At 42.4% G+C, this 23,691-nt stretch overlaps 1 protein-coding gene across 4 annotated transcripts; it reads left to right on the top strand.

Moving 5' to 3' along the window:
* On the top strand, positions 1-23,213 carry RBAK (RB associated KRAB zinc finger). Of its 4 annotated transcripts, none has more exons than XM_067012429.1 (6): positions 1-111; positions 408-541; positions 1,535-1,592; positions 12,671-12,797; positions 13,067-13,165; positions 17,106-23,213. In XM_067012429.1, the coding sequence occupies exons 3-6, from the start codon at positions 1,578-1,580 to the stop codon at positions 19,010-19,012; spliced, it is 2,148 nt and encodes a 715-aa protein (XP_066868530.1). In that variant the 5' UTR covers positions 1-111; positions 408-541; positions 1,535-1,577; the 3' UTR covers positions 19,013-23,213. The 4 variants fall into 4 exon arrangements, with proteins under 4 accessions (XP_066868530.1, XP_066868532.1, XP_066868531.1 ...); XM_067012430.1 differs by having other exon boundaries at positions 111-148; XM_067012431.1 differs by lacking the exon at positions 408-541.
* Positions 23,214-23,691: the final 478 nt, after the last annotated feature.

A 23,691-nucleotide genomic window follows, 5' to 3' on the forward strand; every position in this document is an offset into this window, starting at 1 on the left:
GCAGGAGGATTTCCGTCGTCCTCCAGCGCTGGTGCTCCTCATCCTGTGTGCGTATTTGCGCACGCGCACTGCCGCTGCGCCGCGCCGCTCTCGTTTCCTATCCGTGCCCAGGTCAGCGCTTGCTTTCGTTCCCAGGCTCTGGCCTCCGGTGGGCGAGGATTTCGGGGCCTGAAGGGTTGGACGCCGTCTGGCCCGGCCGGCACCCAGAGGGAGCGGGCTGTGTGGGCGAGGGTTCGCGTGGGCCGGGCAGAGGCTGGAACGGGGACCCCCGAGCCCCAGCTCCGGAGTCCGCGGGCTGGGCCGGAGGGGCCGTGCGGGCGGCGGCGGCGCAGTGCCAGACCGTCTGCCGCGCGCTGCACAGCGAGGCCCCGGGAGGGACGTGGGCCTGAAGGGAGCTTGTCCCGTAGGCCCAGAGCCAGATCCTCGGGCCCAGTGGCTTCGGGAGGTGGAGAGGGGGGACTCCGGGAGAGGAGCGCGCCGGAGGAGCAGCCCCCGGCCCGGAACCTCGGGAGCCCGGGGCCGGTCAGCGAGTCCCGACGGGGTAGGTGGTGCGTCTGCGTGCCTGCAGGCGGTTGTGTACCCTGCGGGGCTCGTTGGAACCCGGCCTGGCCCCCGCGGGAGAGCGACCGGGAGGGTTTGACCGCTTCCCGGAGGTGGAGGGGCCGGGCTGGAGGACAGGGCCGGCTGCTCCGGATGGGACTCCCCTGGGACTTGTGAGTTGCGGGTGTCCTGGGGCAGCAGGGGCCAGAGGCTCGGCCGGGACGTGCCGCGTCCACGCCTGCCTCCAACCGCGATCCTCCTCGTCGTCGTCCTCCTGTCGCCGTGTCGGGATCTCGCACGTGTCTCGCAAGGCCCATCAGCACCCTGGTTGTCTGAGCGTCCGCTGCCCCTCTGGGTTGTGCCCTGTGGAGTCGCACAGTGTAGTTCGTGCAGGATGAGTGTGCGAGGCTTTTGTCCTGCTGCCTCGGCTGAGGAAGGAAGAGATTGGGCCTGAGAAGGGAGGTGACTTGTCCCAGATCCTCACCGGGTGTGCACGTGGGGTCGCCAACAGGGCTCCAAGCTCCTAGGGCAGGTGTTCTGTCCACTTAAAGTCAGTTTCATAATAAAACACTCATAAGTACAGCGGTTACCAAATTGAGTCAGATGATTTACAAACAGTGCGGTGCCTTGATGCACGTTTATCCCACTTTTGAGAGCTTACATTCTCCCTTACTGTGGAATCTTTGATTTTAATCAATTTAAAGAGACAATAAGAAAATACTTAAGTAGTGTCACAGGGAAATTTTTTTATTTGCATTTTTTATTTAACTCTTTGAAACAGCCACTGTTCATATTTACCAATGAGAGTAACTTGATCGTGTTGGAGTTGGATAGGTACAGGTGTGTGTTTCTCTTGTAGGACCCTTTTAGCCTCTTCTGAATGTCCATAGGGTGTCATTTTATTGGACTTTCTTCGATGGCCCTGATGCAGGAGGCTCCTGCCTGGGCAGGTCAGGTTACTCAGCACTTCAGTTACTTGCTTCCCTTCCTCTAGGTCCACCGTTTACAGTCTACGATCTTTCCAAGAGCAGCAGAAAATGAATGAATCCCAGGTGAGTTTTCCTGTCGGTGTATTTATTCCCCCACTTTGTTTTGTAATGAATTTTAGGAGGTTTATAAAGTTCCACATTTTAAAATGTGAAGGTAGAAATAGGTAAAAGACGTTATCACATAAAATACAGTCGTTACAGAGTCAGGGTGGGCACCTCGTTGTTGTCAAGTTCACACATACAGGTAGTGTGATGCTTTAAGGCTACTGGAATTGAGCTGCAAATATGACTCATGTTCTTGACAGTTATAGAAAAAGGAAAATACCATCCATCGTGTGATTTGTGTTGACTATAAGAAGAAAGCATTTTTGTTACTTGTGGGTTTCAAAGATTTCCTAAGACCTGGAAAAATTTGTTTGTTGAAGTTGAAACAATTGTGGATAGCTCTCCTAACAACAGGCATCAAATCATTTCAGTATATGGCTTAGACTTATTGTGTATCTTAGCAGTGGGCCTACTGCCCAATGGGAACTTGGTGCCTGTGATTTTTCCAGGCTCCAAAATATTGTGATCCAAGTAGACCTGTTTACATTTTTACTATTTAGTCCAAGGCTAAAACCTAAATCATGGAATGGCCTGCTCATCCTTCAGATATTTCTGTTAGTGTGTTTTTGGGGGGTTGTACAGCACACAGTACAGACAGATATTCTCCAGTAGAAGTGTTTTCACTTCCCATTCCCATTTCAATTCTTGGTGTCTTGGTTTTGTCCTTACCGCTCTCCTGAATCTGTTGGTAAAGATTAGCAGTGACCAAATCATAGTCAAATCCAGTGGACATTTTTAGGTCCTTACCTCTCCTGACCATCCACCTGCCTTTGACATCTGTTACTGCCAAACTCATGGAGTCTCCCTTTTCTTGGCTTTAAAAAAAATTCATTTGGGACTTCCCTGGTGGCGCAGTGGTTAAGAATCCGCCTGCCAGTGCGGGGGGCACGGGTTTGAGCCCTGGTCTGGGAAGATTACACGTGCCGCAGAGCAGCTAAGCCCGTGCGCCACAGCTACTGAGCCTGCGCTCTAGAGCCCCCGAGCCACAACTACTGAGCCTGTGTGCCACAACTGCTGAAGCCCGCGTGCCTAGAGCCAATGCTCCGCAACAGGAGAAGCCACCGCAATGAGAAGCCCATGCACCACAACGAAGAGTAGCGTAGCCCCTGCTCACACCGCAACTAGAGAAAGCCTGTGCGCAGCACCGAAGACCCAACGCAGCCAAAAATAAATAAATAAAATTAATTAATTAATTAAAAATAAATATTCTTTTTTAAATAAAAAACAAATATTCTTTTCAAAATCCTTTAGAAAAAACTCACTTGTATTTCTGTATGTATATTTAAACAATAATGAGTCTTTTAAAAAGTGGGTGGGGATAACCCACAATACCATTTTTCCTTAATATCAGTGTTCAAAGTTTTACAATTTTCTACATGTTTTTCAGTTTTTTCTTTTCAACGAGGATACAAATAGAGCCCATATGTTGCAGTTGATTAACCTTGAATTGTGTTGACTGCATTGCAGTTTTTTTAGTTTTAACATATATTTTTTTCTGAACCGTTTGAGAGTGTGTGTCATGCCCCTTTACCCTGTAATGTCTCAGTTGTATCTCCTAAGATCAAGAATATTTTCTTATGTATGCTTGCCAGAGGTAACTGAATTCAGGAAAATTTACATTGATACAATACTTTATTTATTGTTTCAAAAATTTTTTAAATTTATTTATTTTGGCTGTGCCGTGTCTTATTTGCGGCATGCAGACTCTGAGTTGCGTCATGCAGGCTTCTTAGTTGTGGCATGCATGCGGGAATCTGGTTCCCCAACCAGGGATCGAACCCAGGCCCCCTGCATTGGGAGTCGTACACACTGGACCACCAGGCAAGTTCCTGATATAATACTTTATTTTTATTTATTTATTTTTTATTTATTTATTTATTTTTGGCGGCGTCAGGTCTTAGTTGTGGTGAGCGGGCTCTTTGTTGTGGTGCGTGGGCTTCTCTCTAGTTGTGGCATGGGGGTTTTCTCTTCTCTAGTTGTGGCACACTGGCTTCAGGGCGTGTCGGCTCTCTAGCTGTGGTGCTCCGGTTCCAGAGCGTGTGGGCTCTGTAGTTTGCGGCACGAGGGTTCTAGTTGAGGTGCCCGAGCTGAGTACTTGCGGTGCATGGGTTTAGTTGCCCTGCGGCATGTGGGATCTTAGTTCCCTGGCCAGGGATCGAACCCACGTCCCCTGCATTGTGGTACGTGCGCCTCTCACTGTTGTGGCCTCTCCCGTTGCGGAGCACAGGCTCCGGACGCACAGGCTCAGCAGCCATGGCTCACGGGCACGTCCCCTGCATTGCAAGGTGGCTTCTTCACCACTGGGCCACCGGGGAAGCCCCCTTGATATAATACCTTAATCTACAGTTCATCCAGTCATCCAACTTACAGTTTTGTCAGTTTTCCCAGTAATTCCCTTTATAGCAATTTTTTAATTTTTGATGGAGGAAGCAGTCCGGAATTATGAATTGCATTTAGTTTCCATGCTTTTTAAGTCTGTTTAATATGGAATAGTTTCTCAATGCCATTATAGTAATTGAAGAATACAGGCCAATTATTTTGTAGAATTCTTTGACTTTATGTTTCCCGATGTTTTTTCATAGATTTAGATGGTGATTTTTCGGCAGGAACACTGCATAAGTAATGACTCTTTTAAGATTTATGACCCAGAATGGGGTCTCTCTCGGAGAAGTTCCACGTGCACTTGAGAAGGCTGCCTGTTCTGCTCTCGGTGGGTGGAGTGCTCTCTAAATGTCAGTCACATCAAGTTGGGAATGATCGGCAGGTGCACCATATCCTTGCTAACCTTCTGCCGACTTGTCCCGGGAGTCCTGAGAGAGGGGGAATTGAAATCTGTGATTGTGTTTTGTCCGTTTCTCCTTGCAGTTCTGTCAGTTTTTGCTTCATGAATTTTGTGGAAAGATACCTAACCATTTAAGATTATTAGGTCCTCTTGATGAATTAACCACCTTATTGTTGTGAATTGGCCTCCTTTATCCTGGTAATGGTCGGTGCCGTGAAATGGAATCTCTGATACTTCTAAAGCCACTCCAGCTTTCTTTTGAGAAGTGTTGGTGTGCAGTGTCTTATTGTGTCCTTTTACTTTTAACCTATTTGCATTTTTATATGTAAAGTACAGCACTGGAGACAGCATATAGTTAGGTCTTGTTTTTTTTATCCAGTTTGACAATTTCTGTCTATTAACTGGGATGTTTAGACCATTTACTTGTAAAGTGAATATTGATACAACCAGTTAGGTGATAGTCTGTTGTCTTTATTTTCTATTTGTCCCATCTTCTTTGTCTTCCTTCTGTTTGATTGACTATTTTTTTGTGATTCCATTTTATATCCTTTGTTGGGTTATTAGCCATAACACTTGTTATTTTAGTGGGTCCTTTAGTGTTTATAGTATGTAGCTTTAATGTATTATAGTTTATCTTCAAGTAATATGCCTGATCACTTAGCTGCAGTTCCATTTCTCCCATGTTGGTCTTTATTACTGTTGTTGCATCTTATTTTTGCAGGTGATACCAATCCCACAATACATTGGGTTTTTTGTTGTTGTTTGTTTTTTGTCAAACCGAGTGGCTAGTGTGATCTCAGTTCCCCGACCAGGGATTGAACCTGGGCCCCTGCAGTTCAAGTTCTGAGTTCTAACCACGGGACCACCAGGGAATTCCCGATACATTGTCATTTTTAATTAATCTTTTAAAGAGATTTAAATAATGAGAGAAAACACATGGTTACCATTTCTGGTGCTTCATTCTGTTGTGTGATCCACATCTGATCCACGTTTTTATCTGCTGTCATTTTCCTTCTGCCTGAAGGACTTCCTTTAACATTTCTTCTAGTTGATAATGAATTCTTACGACTTTTGTATGTCTGAAAATATCTTTATTTTGCCTTCACTTTTAAAGAGATTATTGCTGGGTTTTTTTAATCCTCCAATACTTTAAATGTGTTCCTCCACTGGCTTCTTGCTTACATTGATTCCAAGAGAAATCTGATGTCACCCTCATCTTTGTTCCTCTGTATATAACGTGTCTTTATTTATTTGTTTTTAATCACTAGTTTTTAGCCATTTGATTTTGATGCATCTTGGTGAAGGCATGCCTAGTTTTATTGTGGTTCACAGTGTGTCCAAGAACAAGGAGAATCATTCCATTTGTTCAGGTCTACTCTGTCTTTCAGGAGTGTTTTCAAATTTTTCTAGTGTAGATTTTGTATATTTCTTATTACGAGTTTTTTTGTGTTGCTATTGTAAACTGTGTGTACACTTGAATTACATCTTTTTACTCCTTTTTACGTAATGAGGGCTGTTGCTTTTATGTGTGTTGATTATATATTATGTTACCTAACAGAGTTCTTTTCATTGATTTGGTTCCATTGTTGATTCTCTGAGTTTTCTAGGTATAGTATATCATCTATGAATAGAAATAGTTTCACATTTTCTTATTGATTATTAGGCCTTTAATTGTTTTCTCCGATTGGAGATAATGAGCATTTTGCCTTGTTTCTAATCTTTGTGAGAATGTGTGTATTGTTTACCCATTAAGTAACTCCTGACTTTGGAACTAAGAGGACTGAAGCATAGATATGTGTTTGTGTCTAGACTTAACAAAGTGTATGTATGTACCCGTGTGTATATGTATCACACGTACTGTGCACATTAGGGTATGAGTATGTGTATACGTAGGTGTATTCATGTTGGTGAAGTATCCATCAGTTCCTATTTTCTTGAGTTTTTTTTTTTAATTAGGTATGCGTTTGAATATTGTCAGAGGTCTTTTCAGCATCTTCGGAAATGTAAGATTTTTCTTCTTAGCTACATTATAATGGCATATTGTATTAATGGATTTCCAGATATTAAACCGGTCTATATGCTTGGAATAAGTCCTGTTTAGATAATTACATATTTTCTTTTCAATGTGGTATTGGATTTTGTTTGCTAATGTTTCATTTTGGATACTTGTGTCGATAGAAGCAATTTTTTTAACATCTTTATTTGATAGAAGCAATTTTGTTATGTAATTTAACTTATGTGCTGGATTGATCAGTCTTCTGACCCCTGCCACTTCTCGCCTTCTGGACTGCCTTAACCCAGAAGGTTATTACTTCCTGTAGGTGATGTTGAAGCTCACTTGGCTTGCCTTGGGATAATCTTGGGCTCTCTGGGGGAATCTCAGCTGTGAGACCTGCACAGATGTGGCTGTACCAGTGGGTGGAATCCCTGTATAAACAATAGGATAATAGAACGTGTTTACTGAGCACTTCCTTTCCAAAATACAAGTTAAATGTTTACAGTCCCAACAAGTGCTCCTTCCAACAACTGAGAACCCATTTTGCTGGTCGTTCAGTGAGGTTTTTCTACATCCCCGTGTTCGTCTTTGTTGGAGCTCTTGGGTTTCGGTGGAGTATGTCACTGACTGTTTTAAGGCAACTGTTTCCTTCAGCAAAAATTGTCTTGCTCTTCTGAAAATACCTTTATAGTGTCTTTAGGCTTAAATGATAGTTTGGCTTGGTGTACAGTTCTAGGTTCAAAATCCTTTTTCTTTAAAAGTTGTGGGCGTTCTCCATTGTTTTCTCTTGGTTGAGAATTAGAATGTCAGTTGCCAGGGTAACTAGTGTATTTTTTTCCCTCTAACTTTTTAGGATCCCCCCCCCCCCGCCGCCTTTTTTTTTTTTTTTGGCTGTGCAGCTTGCGAGATGCCAGCTCCCCGACCAGGGATTGAACCCGGGCCCCCGTAGCAAAAGCGCCAAGTCCCAACCATCGGACCACCGGGGAGTTCCCTCTAATTTTTAAATTTTGGATGTTTTATCAGGAAATTTCTTGATCTGTTTGTTTCCCCAGTATTTTTCTTTGCAGATTATATGGCCCCTTTTGATGATGTTTTGTTTTGTTTTGTGTATTTATTTTTATGATCTTCACCTCAGGAATCATTTTCCGTTCTGCCTTTGATGATTTTTTGTTCATCCTCTATAATCTCTTTCTGAAAATGTTGAATCTGTTGGATCTGGCTTCAAAATCTCAAAATTTCATCATTTCAATTTCTTGTCTTCAGAGAGATTTCCTAAGTTATCTATTCTATGTCCCATTTATTATTCAAGCTTCTTACTTGATGATTTTTTTTAAATTCAACAATCCAGTCTTTAATTTCTAAGTATTCTCCAGTGGCTTTTTCTTAGCAGAATGTTCTCATTTTCTGGAAGCAATATCCTGTTTAATTTATTAAAAAGTATAGATCAGTAGACACAAATGCAAGTTGTCTCCTTTGTGAATTTGGTTCAGTCATTGTTGAGTTGTTCATCCTGATGCTTATCCTTTATTTATGTTGTTTTCTCGATTCGCTGATGATTCTTAATTTTTTAATTTCACTTTTTGAGAGAATAATTACTAATAACGGATGTGAACATACTCAACCCACGACCCCATTTCATTTCTCTTTTCTTTGTGGAGGGGATGGCTGCAGAAGCTCTGTAAGGGAGTGGGTAGGGATGTGTAATTAGAGAGGCATCACTGCATGTTTTTTCCTTCCACTTTTTTTTTGTGGTAAAATACACATAACATAAATTTAGTATCCTAACCTTTTTTTTAAACATCTTTATTGGAGTATAATTGCTTTACAAGGGTGTGTTAGTTTCTGCTTTATAACAAAATGAATCAGCTATATGGATACATACATCCTCATATCTCCTCCCTCTTGCGTCTCCCTCTCACCCACCCATCCTAACCATTTTTAAGTGTACAGTACAGTAGTGTTAAGGTGACCATTTTTAAGTGTACAGTAGAGTGAGATTAAGGCCATTCATAATGTCGTGCAGTCATCACCACCATCCACCTCGAGAGTGTTTCTCATCTTCCAGAACTGACACTCTGCCCCCGGTAAACACTAACTTCCCATTTCTCCCTCCCCAGCCCCTGGCAACCACCATCTTACTCTCTGTCTCTAGGATTTTGACTAAATACCTCATCTAAGCGGAATCCTACAGTATTTGTCCTTCCATGACTGGCTCATTTCACTCTGCTTAATGTCCTTAAAGTTCGTTCATGTGGTAGCAGATGTCAGAATTTCCTGCCTTTTTAAGGCTGAATCATACTCCACTGTGTATGTATCTCACATTTTGTTAACCATCTGTCCATCGATGGACACTTGGGTTATTCCCACATTTTAGCTATTGTGAATAATGCTGCTGTGAACCTAGGTATACAGATACCTCTTTAAGTCTTTGTTTTCATTTTTGGGGGGTATAGACCCAGAAGTGGAATTGCTGGATCATATGTTAATTCGGTTTTTCATTTTTTGAGGAACCACCATGGTGTTTTCCACAGCAGCTGCACCATTTTACATTTTCACTAACAGTGCACAAAGGTTCCAATTTCTCCAACACTTGTAATTTTCTCAGTTTTTGATAGGAGCCATCCTAATGGGTATGAGGTGGTATCTCATAGTTTTGATTTTTCATTTCCCTAATTATTAGTGAAGTTCAGCATCTTTTTCATATGCTTATTGGTCATTTGTAAAACTTCTTTGGAGAAATGTCTATTCAAGTGCTTTGCCCATTTTTCAAAATTTTATTTTATTTATTTCGATTTGCCTGTTTTAAAGTTGCTGTTTTTGTTGTTGAGTTTTAGGAGTTCTCTGTATATTCTAGATATTTTTAAAATTAATTTTTATTGGAGTATAAATTTACAGTGTTGTGTTAGTTTCTTCTGTACAGCAAAGTGAATCAGGTATACGTATACATATATCCCCTGTTTTTTGGATTTCCTTCCCACTTAGGTTACCACAGAGCATTGAGCAGAGTTCCCTGTGATATACAGTACGTTCTCATTAGTTCTCTATTTTATACATAGTAGTGTATATATGTCAATCCCAATCTCCCAATCAATCCTATCTCCCCCTACCGCCTTGGTATCCATACTTTCTTTACATCTGTGTCTATTTCTGCTTTGCAAATAAGTTCATCTGTATCATTTTTCTAGATTCCACATATAAACGATATCATGTTTGTTTTTCTCTTTGTGACTTCACTCTGTCTGGCAGTCTCTAGGTCCATCCACTTCTCTGCAAATGGCACAATTTTGTTGCTTTTTATGGCTGAGTGATATTCCATTGTATATATGTACCACATCTTCTTTATCCATTCCTCTGTTGATGGACATTTAGGTTACTTCCATGTCCTGGCTGTTGTAAATAGTGCTGCAGTGAACATTGGGGTGCATGTATCCTTTTGAATTACGGTTTTCTCCAGGTATATGCCCGGGAGTGGGATTGCTGTGTCATATGGTAGTTCTATTTTTAGTTTTTAAGGAACCTCCATACTGTTCTCCATAGTGACTGTATCAATTTACCTTCCCACCAACAGTGTAAGAGGGTTCCATTTTCTCCACACCCTCTCCAGCATTTATTGTTTTTTTTAAATTTTTTAAAAATTTATTCTATTTATTTATTTTTGGCTGCATTGGGTCTTCATTGCTGTGCGTGGGCTTTCTCTAGTTGTGGTGAATGGGGGCTACTCTTGGTTGCGGTAGCTTCTCTTGTGGAGCACGGGCTCTAGGTGCGTGGGATTCTCTAGTTGTGGCTTGTGAGCTCTAGAGCGCAGGCTCAGTAGTTGTGGCGCACGGGCTTAGTTGCTCCGCAGCATGTGGGACCTTCCTGGCCCAGGGCTCGAACCCGTGTCCCCTACATTGATAGGCGGATTCTTAACCACTGTGCCACCAGGGAAGCCCTCCAGCATTTATTGTTTGTAGATTTTTTGATGATGGCCATTCTGACCGGTGTGAGGTGATACCTCATTGTAGTTTTGACTTGCATTTCTCTAACAATTAGTGATATTGAGCATGTTTTCATGTGTTCTTACACCCATTTTTTAAAAAATTTTTTAATTTATTTTTGCTGTGTTGGGTCTTCGTTTCTGTGCGTGGGCTTTCTCTAGTTGTGGTGAGCGGGGGCCACTCTTCATCGCGGTGCGCAGGCCTCTCACTGTCGCGGCCTCTCTTGTTGTGGAGCACAGGCTCCAGATGCGCAGGCTCAGTAGTTGTGGCTCACGGGCCCAGTTGCTCCGCAGCATGTGGGATCCTCCCAGACCAGGACTCGAACCCGTGTCCCCTGCATTAGCAGGCAGATTCTCAACCACTGTGCCACCAGGGAAGCCCCACCACCCATTTTTTGATTGGGTTGTTTGTTTTTTTGATATTGAGCTGTATGAGCTGCTTTTAATCCCTTGTCGGTTGCTTCATTTGCAAATATTTTCTCCCATTCCGAGGGCTGTCTTTTCATCTTGTTTATGGTTTCCTTCTATATATTCTAGATACTGACCCCTTAGCAGATACGTGATGTGCAAATATTTTCTCCCATTTCATGGTCTCCCTTATTCCTCGCTGACTGTGTCTTCTGTGGCACAGGACCTGCGGGCACCACTGCATTTTGAACTGGTGGCAAAAGTCGGCAGACGAGGTTAAGTTGCTCAGGTGCTTTATGGTGAGAGTAGTCTTCTAAGAGCTGCTTTAGGAGAAACGTCCGTGTCCAACATGGGAACAGTTGGCTCTTTGTCCAGACGTGCCTGACATAGTCTTGGGTTGCGCCTCCTTTCCTGGTGTCGTGTCAGGTTTACCCTTTGTCCCAGACAGCAGTTTCCCACTTGGACAGTGAATGTGTGATCACCCTCATTGCAGGGGTCTGAAGAGTGGTACCGCTCCAGCTCTGGCCCCCGAGCCCACGGCTAGGGGGCAGTTGGCACAGTCTGAGTGGGCCTGGCTGCTCTGTGCGATGAGAACAGGAAGCCTCTCAAGCTGCTTGGTTGACTGTGTGAGTCATTCCTGTGTCAACCAGCCCCTCTACTGCTGCAGGAACCCCAGGCCCTCTTGATGGGCCTGGAGATTTTCCAGGGCTCTGGTGGCAAGCCTGCTGTCACTTTTGCTGCAATCCCGCCTCTGCCTCTGTGTGAGTGTGTTCCGTGGTCCTGGTTTCTCATCTGCTCTACTCGATAAATCAAGAATCTCCTCAACAAAATTCCTGCTGTTGGTAACTTCTGTGTCCCAGTGCTCTTATGAGAACATGACTTTTCTATTTCTTTGAAGTGGGCTTTTGGGGTTTTTGTCTTGTTTTTGAGGCAGGAAAGTATTGGGCTGGCCAAAATGTTTGTCTGGGTTTCCTGAACGAACATTTTGGCCAACCCAATACTTGCATGTGTTTGTTTACTCTCTTGAATTAGAGGCAACTCGTCCAAAAGCTGCCCTCGAGAAAGTGCCCTCTTGGTCTCTGCCCTGTGCCAACCTCTTAAATAATGGTGCTGCTGCAGGTTTTGCCGTGGGTACTTTTTACACTGCGTCCTCTTCTTTCCCCTGAATCCTGTGGAACACCCAGCTGAGCCTGCGGAGCCTAGCCTGCCAACATAAAATTAAAATAGTTTCCTTCTCTCGTGTTAGACCGCTACGCTCCACCTCGTATGTGTCACTCTGATACTACCTCGGGCAGTCTTTCAAGCAACAAATTTTCATTGCCGCCACGATGAGATGTTTAAGAGACCGCGTGAAGGAAGTACTAGAAAACTTAGCCAAGCAGGTGGCTCCAGGTAGCCGGCTGTAAGAATGGAGGGGCCAGAGGATGAAAAAGTTGAACTGGGATGGCCCAAGTCCTGGGCCGCGCCAGCATGAGAAGGTAGGGGGACGAGGCCCAGCCAGCAGAGCGACAAGGAGAGAAATGCCCGTGTTCACTTAGCCAGTGTCTCCTCGCCGGGCTGTGAGCTCTTTGAGTGAGAGCAGGAGTGGTGGTTCATTAACGTATGTCCCCAGAACTCAGATACTTCAGTTGCAAAATTGGAGCTCTTTTTTTTTTTTTTTTTTTTTGGTTTGAGAGGTTTTTTTGGCTGGTTCGTTTGACACATTAAGGAACCCAAAGGCAGTGTGTTTCTAATACGGCTTGTTTTCCTCCCACGATCTGTAACAACAGTGAGGTTTTCAGGGTCCGCAGTTGACTTTCCCGGTGAGCTGGGTGAGCTCTTGCCCCCCTAAGTCTTCTCCGCGTCACCCAGTTCCCATCACGGTGCCATTGCAGGGGCCAGTGTCATTCACGGACGTGGCCGTGGACTTCACCCAGGAGGAGTGGCAGCAGCTGGACCCTGATGAGAAGACAACCTACCGGGACGTGATGCTGGAGAACTACAGCCACCTGGTCTCCGTGGGTGAGGAGAGCCTGCTTTCTGAGTTCCTGCTCCGCGGGGGCTTCCAGTTTAAGGATTTTATGCCTGACTTCAAAGAAATCAGTGATGAGACTGTTTAATTCTTTGTGGGCACCAGATAAAGTATTTGTCTATTTGCTTCTCGATCACAAGGTTCTGATTTTGATTAGGTGCAAGATAGACGCTTTATTCTGTGGCCTCTGAGGCAGCACCTCCTACTCAGAGACCCAGAGCCGAGCAGCAGGCCCAAGCTGGCTCTTTGTCACCCACAGGGTACGACAGCGCCAAACCGAACGTGATCCTCAAGTTGGAGCAGGGAGAGGAGCCCTGGGTAGCGGCGGACGGCGAGTTCCCACGGCAGTTTCACCCAGGTGAGGTGGCGGAGTGTGACTTTGTAAATGGTCGCTCTGGTCCTCCGGAGAGACCACAGATGCCCTCAGTCTCACCTCCCGGCACCAACAGCACTCGCCCTCCACCACGTATGCGCACGCTCCCTTTCTGCTTTTGCACCGGGCTCACGTTTTACAGGATTTCCACGTCTTCTAGGACTGAGGGTGCACTCACTCCCTCTTCTTCTCATACTGTCCGTGACTGACCTCACTATTATCACAGAATTCCTTTGTTTTCAGGCACTCAAAAGTCTGACAGAGGGCTTCCCTGGTGGCGCAGTGGTTGGGAGTCCGCCTGCCGATGCAGGGGACACGGGTTCGTGCCCTGGTCCGGGAAGATCCCACGTGCCGCGGAGCAACTAAGCCCGTGAGCCATGGCCGCTAGGCCTGCGCGTCCGGAGCCTGTGCTCCGCAACGGGAGAGGCCACAGCAGTAAGAGGCCCGCATACTGCAAAAAAAAAATAAAATAAAATTAAAAAAAAAAAAAAAAGTCTGACAGAAAAGTTAACTGGAGACTTTTCCTGGTCATTCTTTTTATCTTCCATGTTCTTTCCTTCCCTGCTGTGAAACGCCTCCAGCTTGTGTCCCGCCCCAGTTTCATGCCCCCCTCTAGGCCCTCAGACACCCAGCGTGGTCCCCTCCCTACACCTGTGGGTCGGCCCCTCCTCGCCGTGGGTGCACTGGTCAGCGTCCCTCAGGCCCCTCCTCGGTGACTCGGTGACACAGCGCGAGTTGGGCCGTCTTCTCTCCCAAGTGCTCCTTCCTGTCCCGTCTGTCTGCTCATCCCCGTGTTGGCAGCAGAGGTTCAGGCCGAGTTTATTTCATCAGTGAATTCCCATTCTTCTCTGGCCTCCTCAGGAGCCCCTGGGACCTGTCTTCCACTTCTTTAGTCTTCTTTGTGTCCCATAAAAGGGTTCATCTACCCTCAACTTTGAAGACTTTTTTATTTATGTTGCTCATCCAAATTGATACCCGACATCTGTAACCTGTAGCCTCTTTAACTCTCACCTGACAGAACAATAGCACAGGAAGGATCGTCCACTTCCTTCTTCCTTAGCACATCTGATGATAAACTATGACCTTTCCAAACCATGAATTCTGTGCATCTTCCCCAAGTCCCTTAATTTATTATGTTGTACTTGTCTTTTCTGTCTTGTTCCTGTTTTTTGTCTTTTATGAAATGCCTTAAAATTTTTCTGCATATTCTCAGGTTCTTTTGACATTGGTATAAACAGTATTTTCTCATACATACCTGGATTACAGTGAATCCTATTTGGAAATTGCAAAATCTGTTCATTGGAAACATCCAGTTGATCTTATCACTAGGCTCAGAAGATAAGCCTGTAACTATTCTGTTTCTTAAGTGGAATTTAAATTCTCCTCAATGCCCCACAGTGTGGTGCAATGTTGCATATCAAAATGAATGTCCTGTTTCCCCCAACTCTTGTCAAATGCCATTTGGTCTAGATTTCTTTCTTTTCTTTTTTTTCTCGATTCAACCCCTCTCCTCCGCACCGCCCCCCCCCCCAGCCGCCTGCTCTAGATTTCTAAATGTCTTCCATTCAAACTGTCATTGTCCCTCTGCTCACCTAGATGTTACATCTTCTTTCCCTCTGTTCTCCCTTCTTTCCTTCCTTAGTTGTAGTTTATTAAAAAAACCATAAAATTTAACCATTTTAACCATTTTTAAGTGAACAGTTCAGTGGTGTTAACTGTATTCACATTGTTGTCCAACAGAATCTCTAGAACTTTATCCTTTAAATTTGACCTTAAAAGTTCACCTCCTGCTTGAAGTTTCCCTCATTTCTCAGTCTTCATCCACTCTTTCCCTTCTCTTCACATCCCCTCCACGTAGTGGTTGTCAGCACAGGACTGTGCACTCTGATGTGTAATGGCAAGTGTTTGTCGCTTGAGCTCCTTTCTCTACCTGAATTATAACCCTACAAAAAGGAAGGGTCTTAGTACTCTGCTTTTCTGTGTAAAATGTAGAAGATACTCAGTAGATATTTCATTCACTCACTGAGGAGCTTCTTTGAGAGAGAATTTATTCTGAACTGTGGATTCTGGAAAAACAGCTGGGGGTTAGAGTCTAACCTGAAAGCGCCCCCATTTGATTCAGATTAGAAACTACTACTTTAATTTCTATTGGACAGATTTTTTTAAAATAGCAAGTATGTTCATACTTTTGACAAGCAGAGGTTTGAGTTAGGAAAGGAGAGCACAGCTGCATGAGCTAGTTTAAAATTAGCTTTCACATGGAATGATCATAATCAAATACATGATACATAACTTTGTGTTAAGGCTATTTTAAAATTTAAGGGAAGGAGAGCTTCAAAAAGTTGGAAAGAGACTTTATAAATATTTTAAGGTTTCCCGTGAAACCTAGCTAGGTTTTGAGTACATACCAGGCTGGAAGTCAGGTTGAGTGAACAAGAGCACGTGCAGACTTGTGGTTGGGCTTGAGCAGGGCAGGGCCCAGCCTTCCTGGAGCAGAAGATGTTTTTGGAAGATGAGTGCAACGCTAGTTTTAATATATATTGTGAATCTAGGTAATGAAAATTTTACTATTAAAGGATAACTTTTTTTTTCTGCTGGTATTTGGGCACAGAGATTGTTGTAGATTTTTGAGCCCAGAACTGTCAGTGTTGCGTTGAATGTGGATGAGAGCAACTAAACATAGTTCAGAAGATCCAAAAACATGTAAAATACAGGGAAATAAAAGTTAATATTGTAGGGGCTACTTTAGAAATCTGATATTGAAGATTTTATACCAAATGAAACCTGAGAGTATGGGAACTCTTGTTTGTATTCAGACTTAAGCTATAGTATTATGTCAGGAACATGACTGGTTTTGGTAAATTTAAGTCAGCAGATTGAAAGAAAATTCATGGAAAAACTTACTGAGCATTTGTTTTGTGTCACTGTTGTAAGCATTAACATGTACTAACTAATGTATCAATAGTCTTTGCCCCGCCCTATGTTTTAGGGGCTCTTGTCCACATTTCAGGTGAGTGAAACTGCAACACAGTTCGGTAACTTGCCCAGGTCCCCCAGCCTATGAGGCATTGGAGTTGGGCTCCCAGTGCTTGTAGCCACAGTGCACTGTGTTGTAGACATGTCACTTAGTGTTAAAGGAGACCACAGGACTCTCCAGAGAGCTGATCTTATGGAGAGATTGGTCTACTTACATTTCTTTCAGACATTTATGTGCCTGGGTCTCTCCTTACAGGTCAGTGTGAGTCAGGGCAAGGGAGTTGGAGCCCTGGTTGTGGGACTTTCTCTAAACATGAGGAAATTGGAGCATTTAGAATGCTTATTTGGATTTATGTGCAAAATAGAAAGGCAAAAATTTTGGAAGGGTCTAGGTTAGTGAGCATGTTACCATGCTAATCTTGGTATGAAGTGATATTATATAGTTTAATATACATTGTAATCTGTTTCTCCCAAACATAATCCACACTTGAATATTTCCTTGGATTATACATGCAGTCATTGTTCTTGCTCTCCCACAAATCCCACTTGATCTCAGTCCTCCCATTTCAGCCTCAGTCTGGGACCCCTTCAGTGACTTTGTCCTCTGCTCATCATTTCTTGGGTTTATTTCATGTTTCCTACCAAAGTTTTGAACATATTTGTAAAGTAACAAAGGTACTTGTGTTCAATGTGAATTTACTCTTTCTTCTACTGCTGAGTCCTATCCTGCTCTCATCCTTTCCCCATCCCCCCCACCCCCCATGTCTGTCTGTTTGTCTTATATGACAGATCAAGGGGGAAAGAGGATTATACACTGATAATTATTTTTATTTTTGGAGATTGACCCTAAAGCCAGAGTCAAGCCCACAGTAGGCCCTTGAGTACTGCTCCCATTCTATAACTGGTATGTTCAGATTCACAAGGTTTGTTTAATTTTATTCCTTTTTAGAAGAAGTCTGGAAAGTTGATGACCTGATGGGGAGAGCCGAAGAAAATAAAGACGAATGCTCAAGGCAAGCTGTTTCTATCAACAGCAGAACCCTGACTGAGGAGAGAGAGGTTGCATTTGATAAAACTTATAACATGGAAATAAGCCTTGTTCCTTCAAACCTAATGTCTCATAATTGTGTCTCATGTGGAAAGACTTTGGGATCTACTTCAGAGTTAATTATTAGTGATGGAAGCTATGCAAGAAAGAAACCTGATGAGTGTAGTGAATGTGGGAAAACATTTCATGGAGAGAAACTCTATGAATTTCATCAGAATGGGGAAGCCTTTTCTCAAAATGAAGAAAGTATTCAGAAAATTAGTATTTTGGAGAAACCCTTTGAATATAATGAATGCACAGAAGCCTTAGACAATGAAGCTGTTTTCATTACTCATAAGAGAGCTTATATGGGGGAGAAGCCCTATGATTGGAATGATTCTGGATCAGACTTCATCCAGATGTCAAGTTTTAATGTATACCAGAGATCACAGATGGAATTGAAGCCCTTTGAATGCAGTGAGTGTGGAAAATCCTTCTGTAAAAAGTCAAAATTCATTATACACCAGAGGGCTCACACAGGAGAGAAACCTTACGAATGTAACGTATGTGGAAAATCCTTCAGCCAAAAAGGAACCCTCACAGTACATCGGAGATCACACTTAGAGGAGAAGCCCTATAAATGCAATGAGTGTGGGAAAACATTCTGTCAGAAGTTACACCTCACTCAACACCTGAGGACTCACTCAGGAGAGAAACCCTATGAATGTAATGAATGTGGGAAAACCTTCTGCCAAAAGACACATCTCACCTTACACCAGAGAAACCATTCAGGAGAGAGACCGTATCCATGTAACGAATGTGGGAAATCCTTCTCCCGCAAGTCAGCCCTCAGCGACCATCAGAGAACACACACGGGAGAGAAACTTTATAAATGTAATGAATGTGGGAAATCCTACTACCGAAAATCCACCCTTATTACACATCAGAGAACACACACAGGAGAGAAACCGTATCAGTGTAGTGAATGTGGGAAATTCTTTTCTCGGGTGTCATACCTCACTATCCATTACAGAAGTCATTTAGAAGAGAAACCCTATGAATGCAATGAATGTGGCAAAACCTTCAATCTAAACTCAGCCTTCATTAGACATCGGAAAGTACACACAGATGAGAAACCCCACGAATGTAGTGAGTGTGGAAAGTTCTCATATCTCACCGACCATCACACAACTCACTTAGGAGAGAAACCCTATGAATGTAGTGAATGTGGGAAAACCATCCTTGAAAGTTCAGCCTTCGATGGGCACCAGTCACTTCCCAAAGGGGAAAAGTCCTATGAATGTAACATATGCGGGAAATTGTTCTCTGAGCTGTCGTACTATACTATACATTATAGAAGTCATTCAGAAGAGAAGCCCTACGGATGTAACGAATGCGGGAAAACCTTCTCCCATAACTCATCCCTCTTTAGGCATCAAAGAGTCCACACAGGAGAGAAACCCTATGAGTGTTATGAATGTGGGAAGTTTTTCTCTCAGAAGTCTTACCTCACTATACATCATAGAATTCATTCAGGAGAGAAGCCCTATGAATGTAGTAAGTGCGGCAAAGTTTTCTCTCGGATGTCAAACCTCACCGTACACTATAGAAGCCATTCAGGAGAGAAGCCCTATGAATGTAACGAATGTGGGAAAGTCTTTTCTCAGAAGTCATACCTCACTGTGCATTATAGAACTCATTCAGGAGAGAAGCCCTATGAATGTAATGAATGTGGGAAAAAGTTCCACCACAGGTCAGCCTTCAATAGCCATCAGAGAATTCACAGGAGAGGGAATATGAACGTACTTGACATGGGAATGCTCCTCTGAAGTCAGATCTCATTTTAGAAAACCCTCTGCACATAATGAGTATGGGAAGTCAGTCGGGAGTCAGATATCACTGTCTGAGAGTTCATGTTTCTGAATGAGGAAGAGCATTTAGGTGTTAGATTTATTCTAATCTGAATTTTCATAGAGAAGAATCCCTAAAACTGCAACAAGAAGCAAAGCCTTCAGCAAGACCCTACAACTCATTGGACACTAGACAGTTTATACAAGAGTGAAACTCTATAAATATTTAATATTTATTTTCGATTCCAATTGTATTCACATATCAGGGAATCATACCAAGGCGAAACCTGTCAAAGTGATGAATGTGGAAAATACGTTGTCTTGGAAATTGTTATACTAAAAGCCATATTTCTGATATAAAATCAGATGTTTTTAGGAATGATATCAGAAGCTATCAGCTCTGAATAAACCTTCATTGCAGAAAATGAAGTTTTAAAATCTTCTGGAGTTGATTATGAAGATCGTAGCATTAAATGTGTATATGGCGGTTTCTATCATGTTTCCAAAATGTGATTAATTCTATGCAACTCTATGCAAGTTTGGATTTGAATAATTTGTGAAAAGGCAGTATTCTTATTTGAGTATTAAGATGGCAAAATGTACTAATGTAGGATATATTGTTGGTGAGGTGTTTGATAGGTACAGAATAGTTAAATACATAGTTTTCTGTTCTTTAGAGGCATTTACAAATGGTTTTTAATGAGTGCTTCATCAAGAGAGGAACTAGTGACTTTTGTAAAGTTTCCAACTACATTTGAGCAAAAAAGACTTAAAAATACTATTTTCATAAACTATGCATAGATGATTTGGAATCTAGTCTGTTCAGTGAAGGATGGCTGTACTGCTCATGCTTTATAACATAGGCCCAGCCCTCCTACCACTCTTGTTTTTTCGCCAATAGGTTTGAGTGTGCAGTGTGCCACTATTTTGTAATTCAGAAGTTTTACCTGTGCTTTTATTTGATACAAATACAGTGTCATTATTTTGTGCACTGCCTCTTATTCGCAGTATTTTGGAACAAACTAATGCAAGCTTCTAACAGACATTTTTTGTTGATTAACCTCAGTGTCCTTCCTCTCCTCTTTACTTGCTGGGAGAGTTTAGGTATCTACTATTCACAAGACACAGAGGGTAAATCCTGAGTAATCTAAACCAGTCATGCTAATTTCATTATGATCATCAGTAACTCGTTTATAGTGGTCACATGACCAAATCCTAGGCTAACAAAACAGACCGTTTCTGGAAAAAATGTAAAACAGTGATCAAATGGATCTTACTTCAGGAATGTGAGGGTATTTTAATAATAAAAAAACCAATCACTGTAATATATCACATTGAAGAAAAGTAGTATGCAGGAAACTTGTGGTGAAATCAACATCCATTTGTGTTCTCAGCAAACTATGGATAGAAAGGAACTTCCTTTATTGGATAAAGAGTATCTTATACTACAAGAAACAGCATATCAAATGGTGAAATATTGAAAGTTTTCTCCCAAGATCAAAAGAAGAGACAAGGTTATCTGCTATGACTAATTTTATTCAGTATTGTGTAGAAGGACCTAGCCAGGAAAGTAAGGGAAGCAAAAGAATGAAAAGGCTTAAGGATTAGAAGAAGTAAAACTTTTATTTGCAGATGACATGCTTTTATACCTAGAAAATTCTAGAGTATATTCAGATAATTAGAATTGAGTAAATTGAACAGAATCCCCGCATACAAGGTCATCATGCAAAAATTGGTTTTTAATATACCAGCAACGAACACAGAAAATGAAAAGTTTTAAAACAGTACCACTTACAGTAATATCAGAAATCCTTAAGTGCCTGGGGGGGAAATTACCTAACACTGTATTTTCAAGAATTGTATCCAGGGGAAAAAAAAAATTACAGAACAGTAAGAGGGATATATCCTGTTCATGGATTCCAAGACAATCTTAAAAAGATGTCAGTTTTCCCCCAAATTAATTCATATATTCAATGCAATCTTAATCAAAATCCTAGCAAGTTTTTGTCAATGAAAATTCTCAGATTCATGTGGAAATTCAAAAGACCAATAATAGTCAAAACTATCTTCTAGAATAGACAGAACTAGAGAACTTATAGTGCCAGATATCAAGAGCTGTTACAAAGCCATAGGAATTATGATAGTGTGGTAATGGCACAAAGATAAACAAATTGACCAGTGGAACAGAATAAAGATTCCAGAAACACCCAAACGTAATTCAGTCACCTGACTTTTGGTGAAGGAAATAATGCATCGTAATGTGGGAAAGGATGTTCTTTCCACTAAATGCTGTGTCATCATTTAAATTTCATAATTTAATAGAAAATAGAAAAATCAATTGAGGTGGAGTGCAGTTTTAAGTATGAAATGTAAAATAATAAAGCTATAAGAAGACTATAATCTTACAGCAAGCAAAGTCTTCTTAAGACCCAGAAAGCACTGAATCATAAAGTAAAACTTGTTAATTTGAATATATTACATTAAAGAACTTCTGTTTCTCAAAAAGCCACCATTGAGAAAGTGAACAGGCAGACCACAGAGGGGAGAAGATATTTGCAATTCAAATACATGGCAGCAAAATCGAGTGTAGAAGAGGGCTTGGTAAACGTTTTTGGTGAGGGGCCAGATAGTATTAATATTTGGGGCTTTGTGGGCTACACAGTTTCACTCACACTACTCAACTTTGCTGTCGTAGTGTGAAAGCCATAAATAAGACAAAAACGAATGAACATGGCTGTGTCCCAGTAAGACTTTATTCACAGATACTGGTGGAGGACAGGATTTGGCCAGCAGGCCATACATAGTTGCTGAGCCTTGATCTAAAATAAAAACACCTACAAATCTACAAGGAAAAAAAAAAAATGGGCAAAAGACTTGGACATCCGCTGCATAAAAGAGGCTATCCTGGGCTTCCCTGGTGGCGCAGTGGTTGAGAATCCGCCTGCCGATGCAGGGGACGCGGGTTCGTGCCCCGGTCCGGGAAGATCCCACATGCCGTGGAGCGGCTGGGCCCGTGAGCCATGGCCGCTGAGCCTGCGCGTCCGGAGCCTGTGCTCCGCAACGGGAGAGGCCACGGCAGTGAGAGGCCCGCGTATCGCAAAAAAAAAAAAAAAAAAAAAAAAAAGAGGCTATCCATGTGGCCAGTAAACATATGAAAAGGTATGTTAATTTTATTAATAATCTTGGAAAAGGCAGATTTAAAACCCCATGTGGCACTCCTGCCACCCTCTAAAGTGGTTAAAATGAAAAGCGTGAAAAAGTAAGATTTGGCAAGAATGTAACAGGAACTTGCCTCCGCTCCTGTTGGTATTGCCCATTGATAGAATTGTTTTGGAAAGCTGGCACTTAGAGCCAAACCTGTGTTTGTACCCTTTTAACAAACCCAAACCTAGCAGACATGCGTGAATGTGTCCACTGTGCATGTATATGTCCACCAGGGGACAAGTCCTAGAATTTTCATGACCTAAAACTTCAGAAAAACAACTCTGAAGGCACCTCTGCAGTAGAACTTTGAACGTCAGTGGTGTGTTTCCACCACGGAACGCTGTAAGGCAAGGAGAATGAATGGGCAGTAAGCACAGGCAATAATAGCAGCTCAGTTTCACAAAGAATGCTAAATGAAGGAATCTAGACACAAAAGCAAACAGGTAAAGTAGAAGAACAGGTAAAACTTGTCTATGCAGTTAGAAACCAGGATAGCGGGTAGCCTTGGCCAAGGCTGACAAGGAGCATTCATCTGGTGCTGGTAGTAATTGGTTTCTAAATCTAGGTGCTGAATATCTGAGTGTTCTGTGCACTCAAGCTTTGTGTGTTTTTCTGCATGTATATTACACTTCCATAAAATGTTTTTAAAAATCACAAGTGTCTACCATTTTTGTTGCTCAGCACTCTTGCCATATTTTTCTAGATGTATATGAGTATGCTGCATAACAGGAATTAACTGGTAGATTTTGCATAATTTTGTGCAGGAAGTACTCTTAGTTTTAATGGCAACTACTAAGATTTCCTACACTGACTGCAAAGCTTAGTATAATGTATATTTTCAGTAAATATTTGAAAAGGTGACAGGGCCATTACATATGTTGTCATCCTACCGTTCTGCATATATAAATGCATCTGGCACATATAAATAGGTCTGGACTGCCTCTTCAATAAAGAACTGATGTGTGTAAACCTTTCATATTTTCTCAGGCGAATTGTTTTTTACATTCCTGAATTTGGGATGCATCTTAACCATCACCCTGTCACAGAGGTGAGCTTTCTTTGAGGTTTAAGTATAAGGGTGAGTTTGATTAAAAATTTTTTACAGTTTTCAAGTTTTCCTTTCAGCAAATTTAAAATAAGCAGTTAACAGCACAAATGTTAGTGAGTGAAGGATATAGTTAATTAAGACCTTGCAGGATAAAGTGTAAGAGCACTCAGCATGGGGGAGGGGGGGTGCTGGCTGGGTTTATGGCACAACAGTGAGGAATTATGACATTTGATGGTGTGGACTATGTACTTAGTTGTTGTTTTTTTAAATATATATTTTAAATTTCATTTATTTTTATTTTGGGCTCTGTTGGGTCTTTGTTGCCGCGCGCGGGCTTTCTCTAGTTGCAGCGAGCGGGGGCTACTCTTCGTTGCGGTACACGGGCTTCTCATTGTGGTGGCTTCTC

This window comes from Kogia breviceps, chromosome 14 (assembly GCF_026419965.1).
Source record: "Kogia breviceps isolate mKogBre1 chromosome 14, mKogBre1 haplotype 1, whole genome shotgun sequence".
In the NCBI taxonomy this organism is placed as follows: Eukaryota; Metazoa; Chordata; class Mammalia; order Artiodactyla; family Physeteridae; genus Kogia; species Kogia breviceps.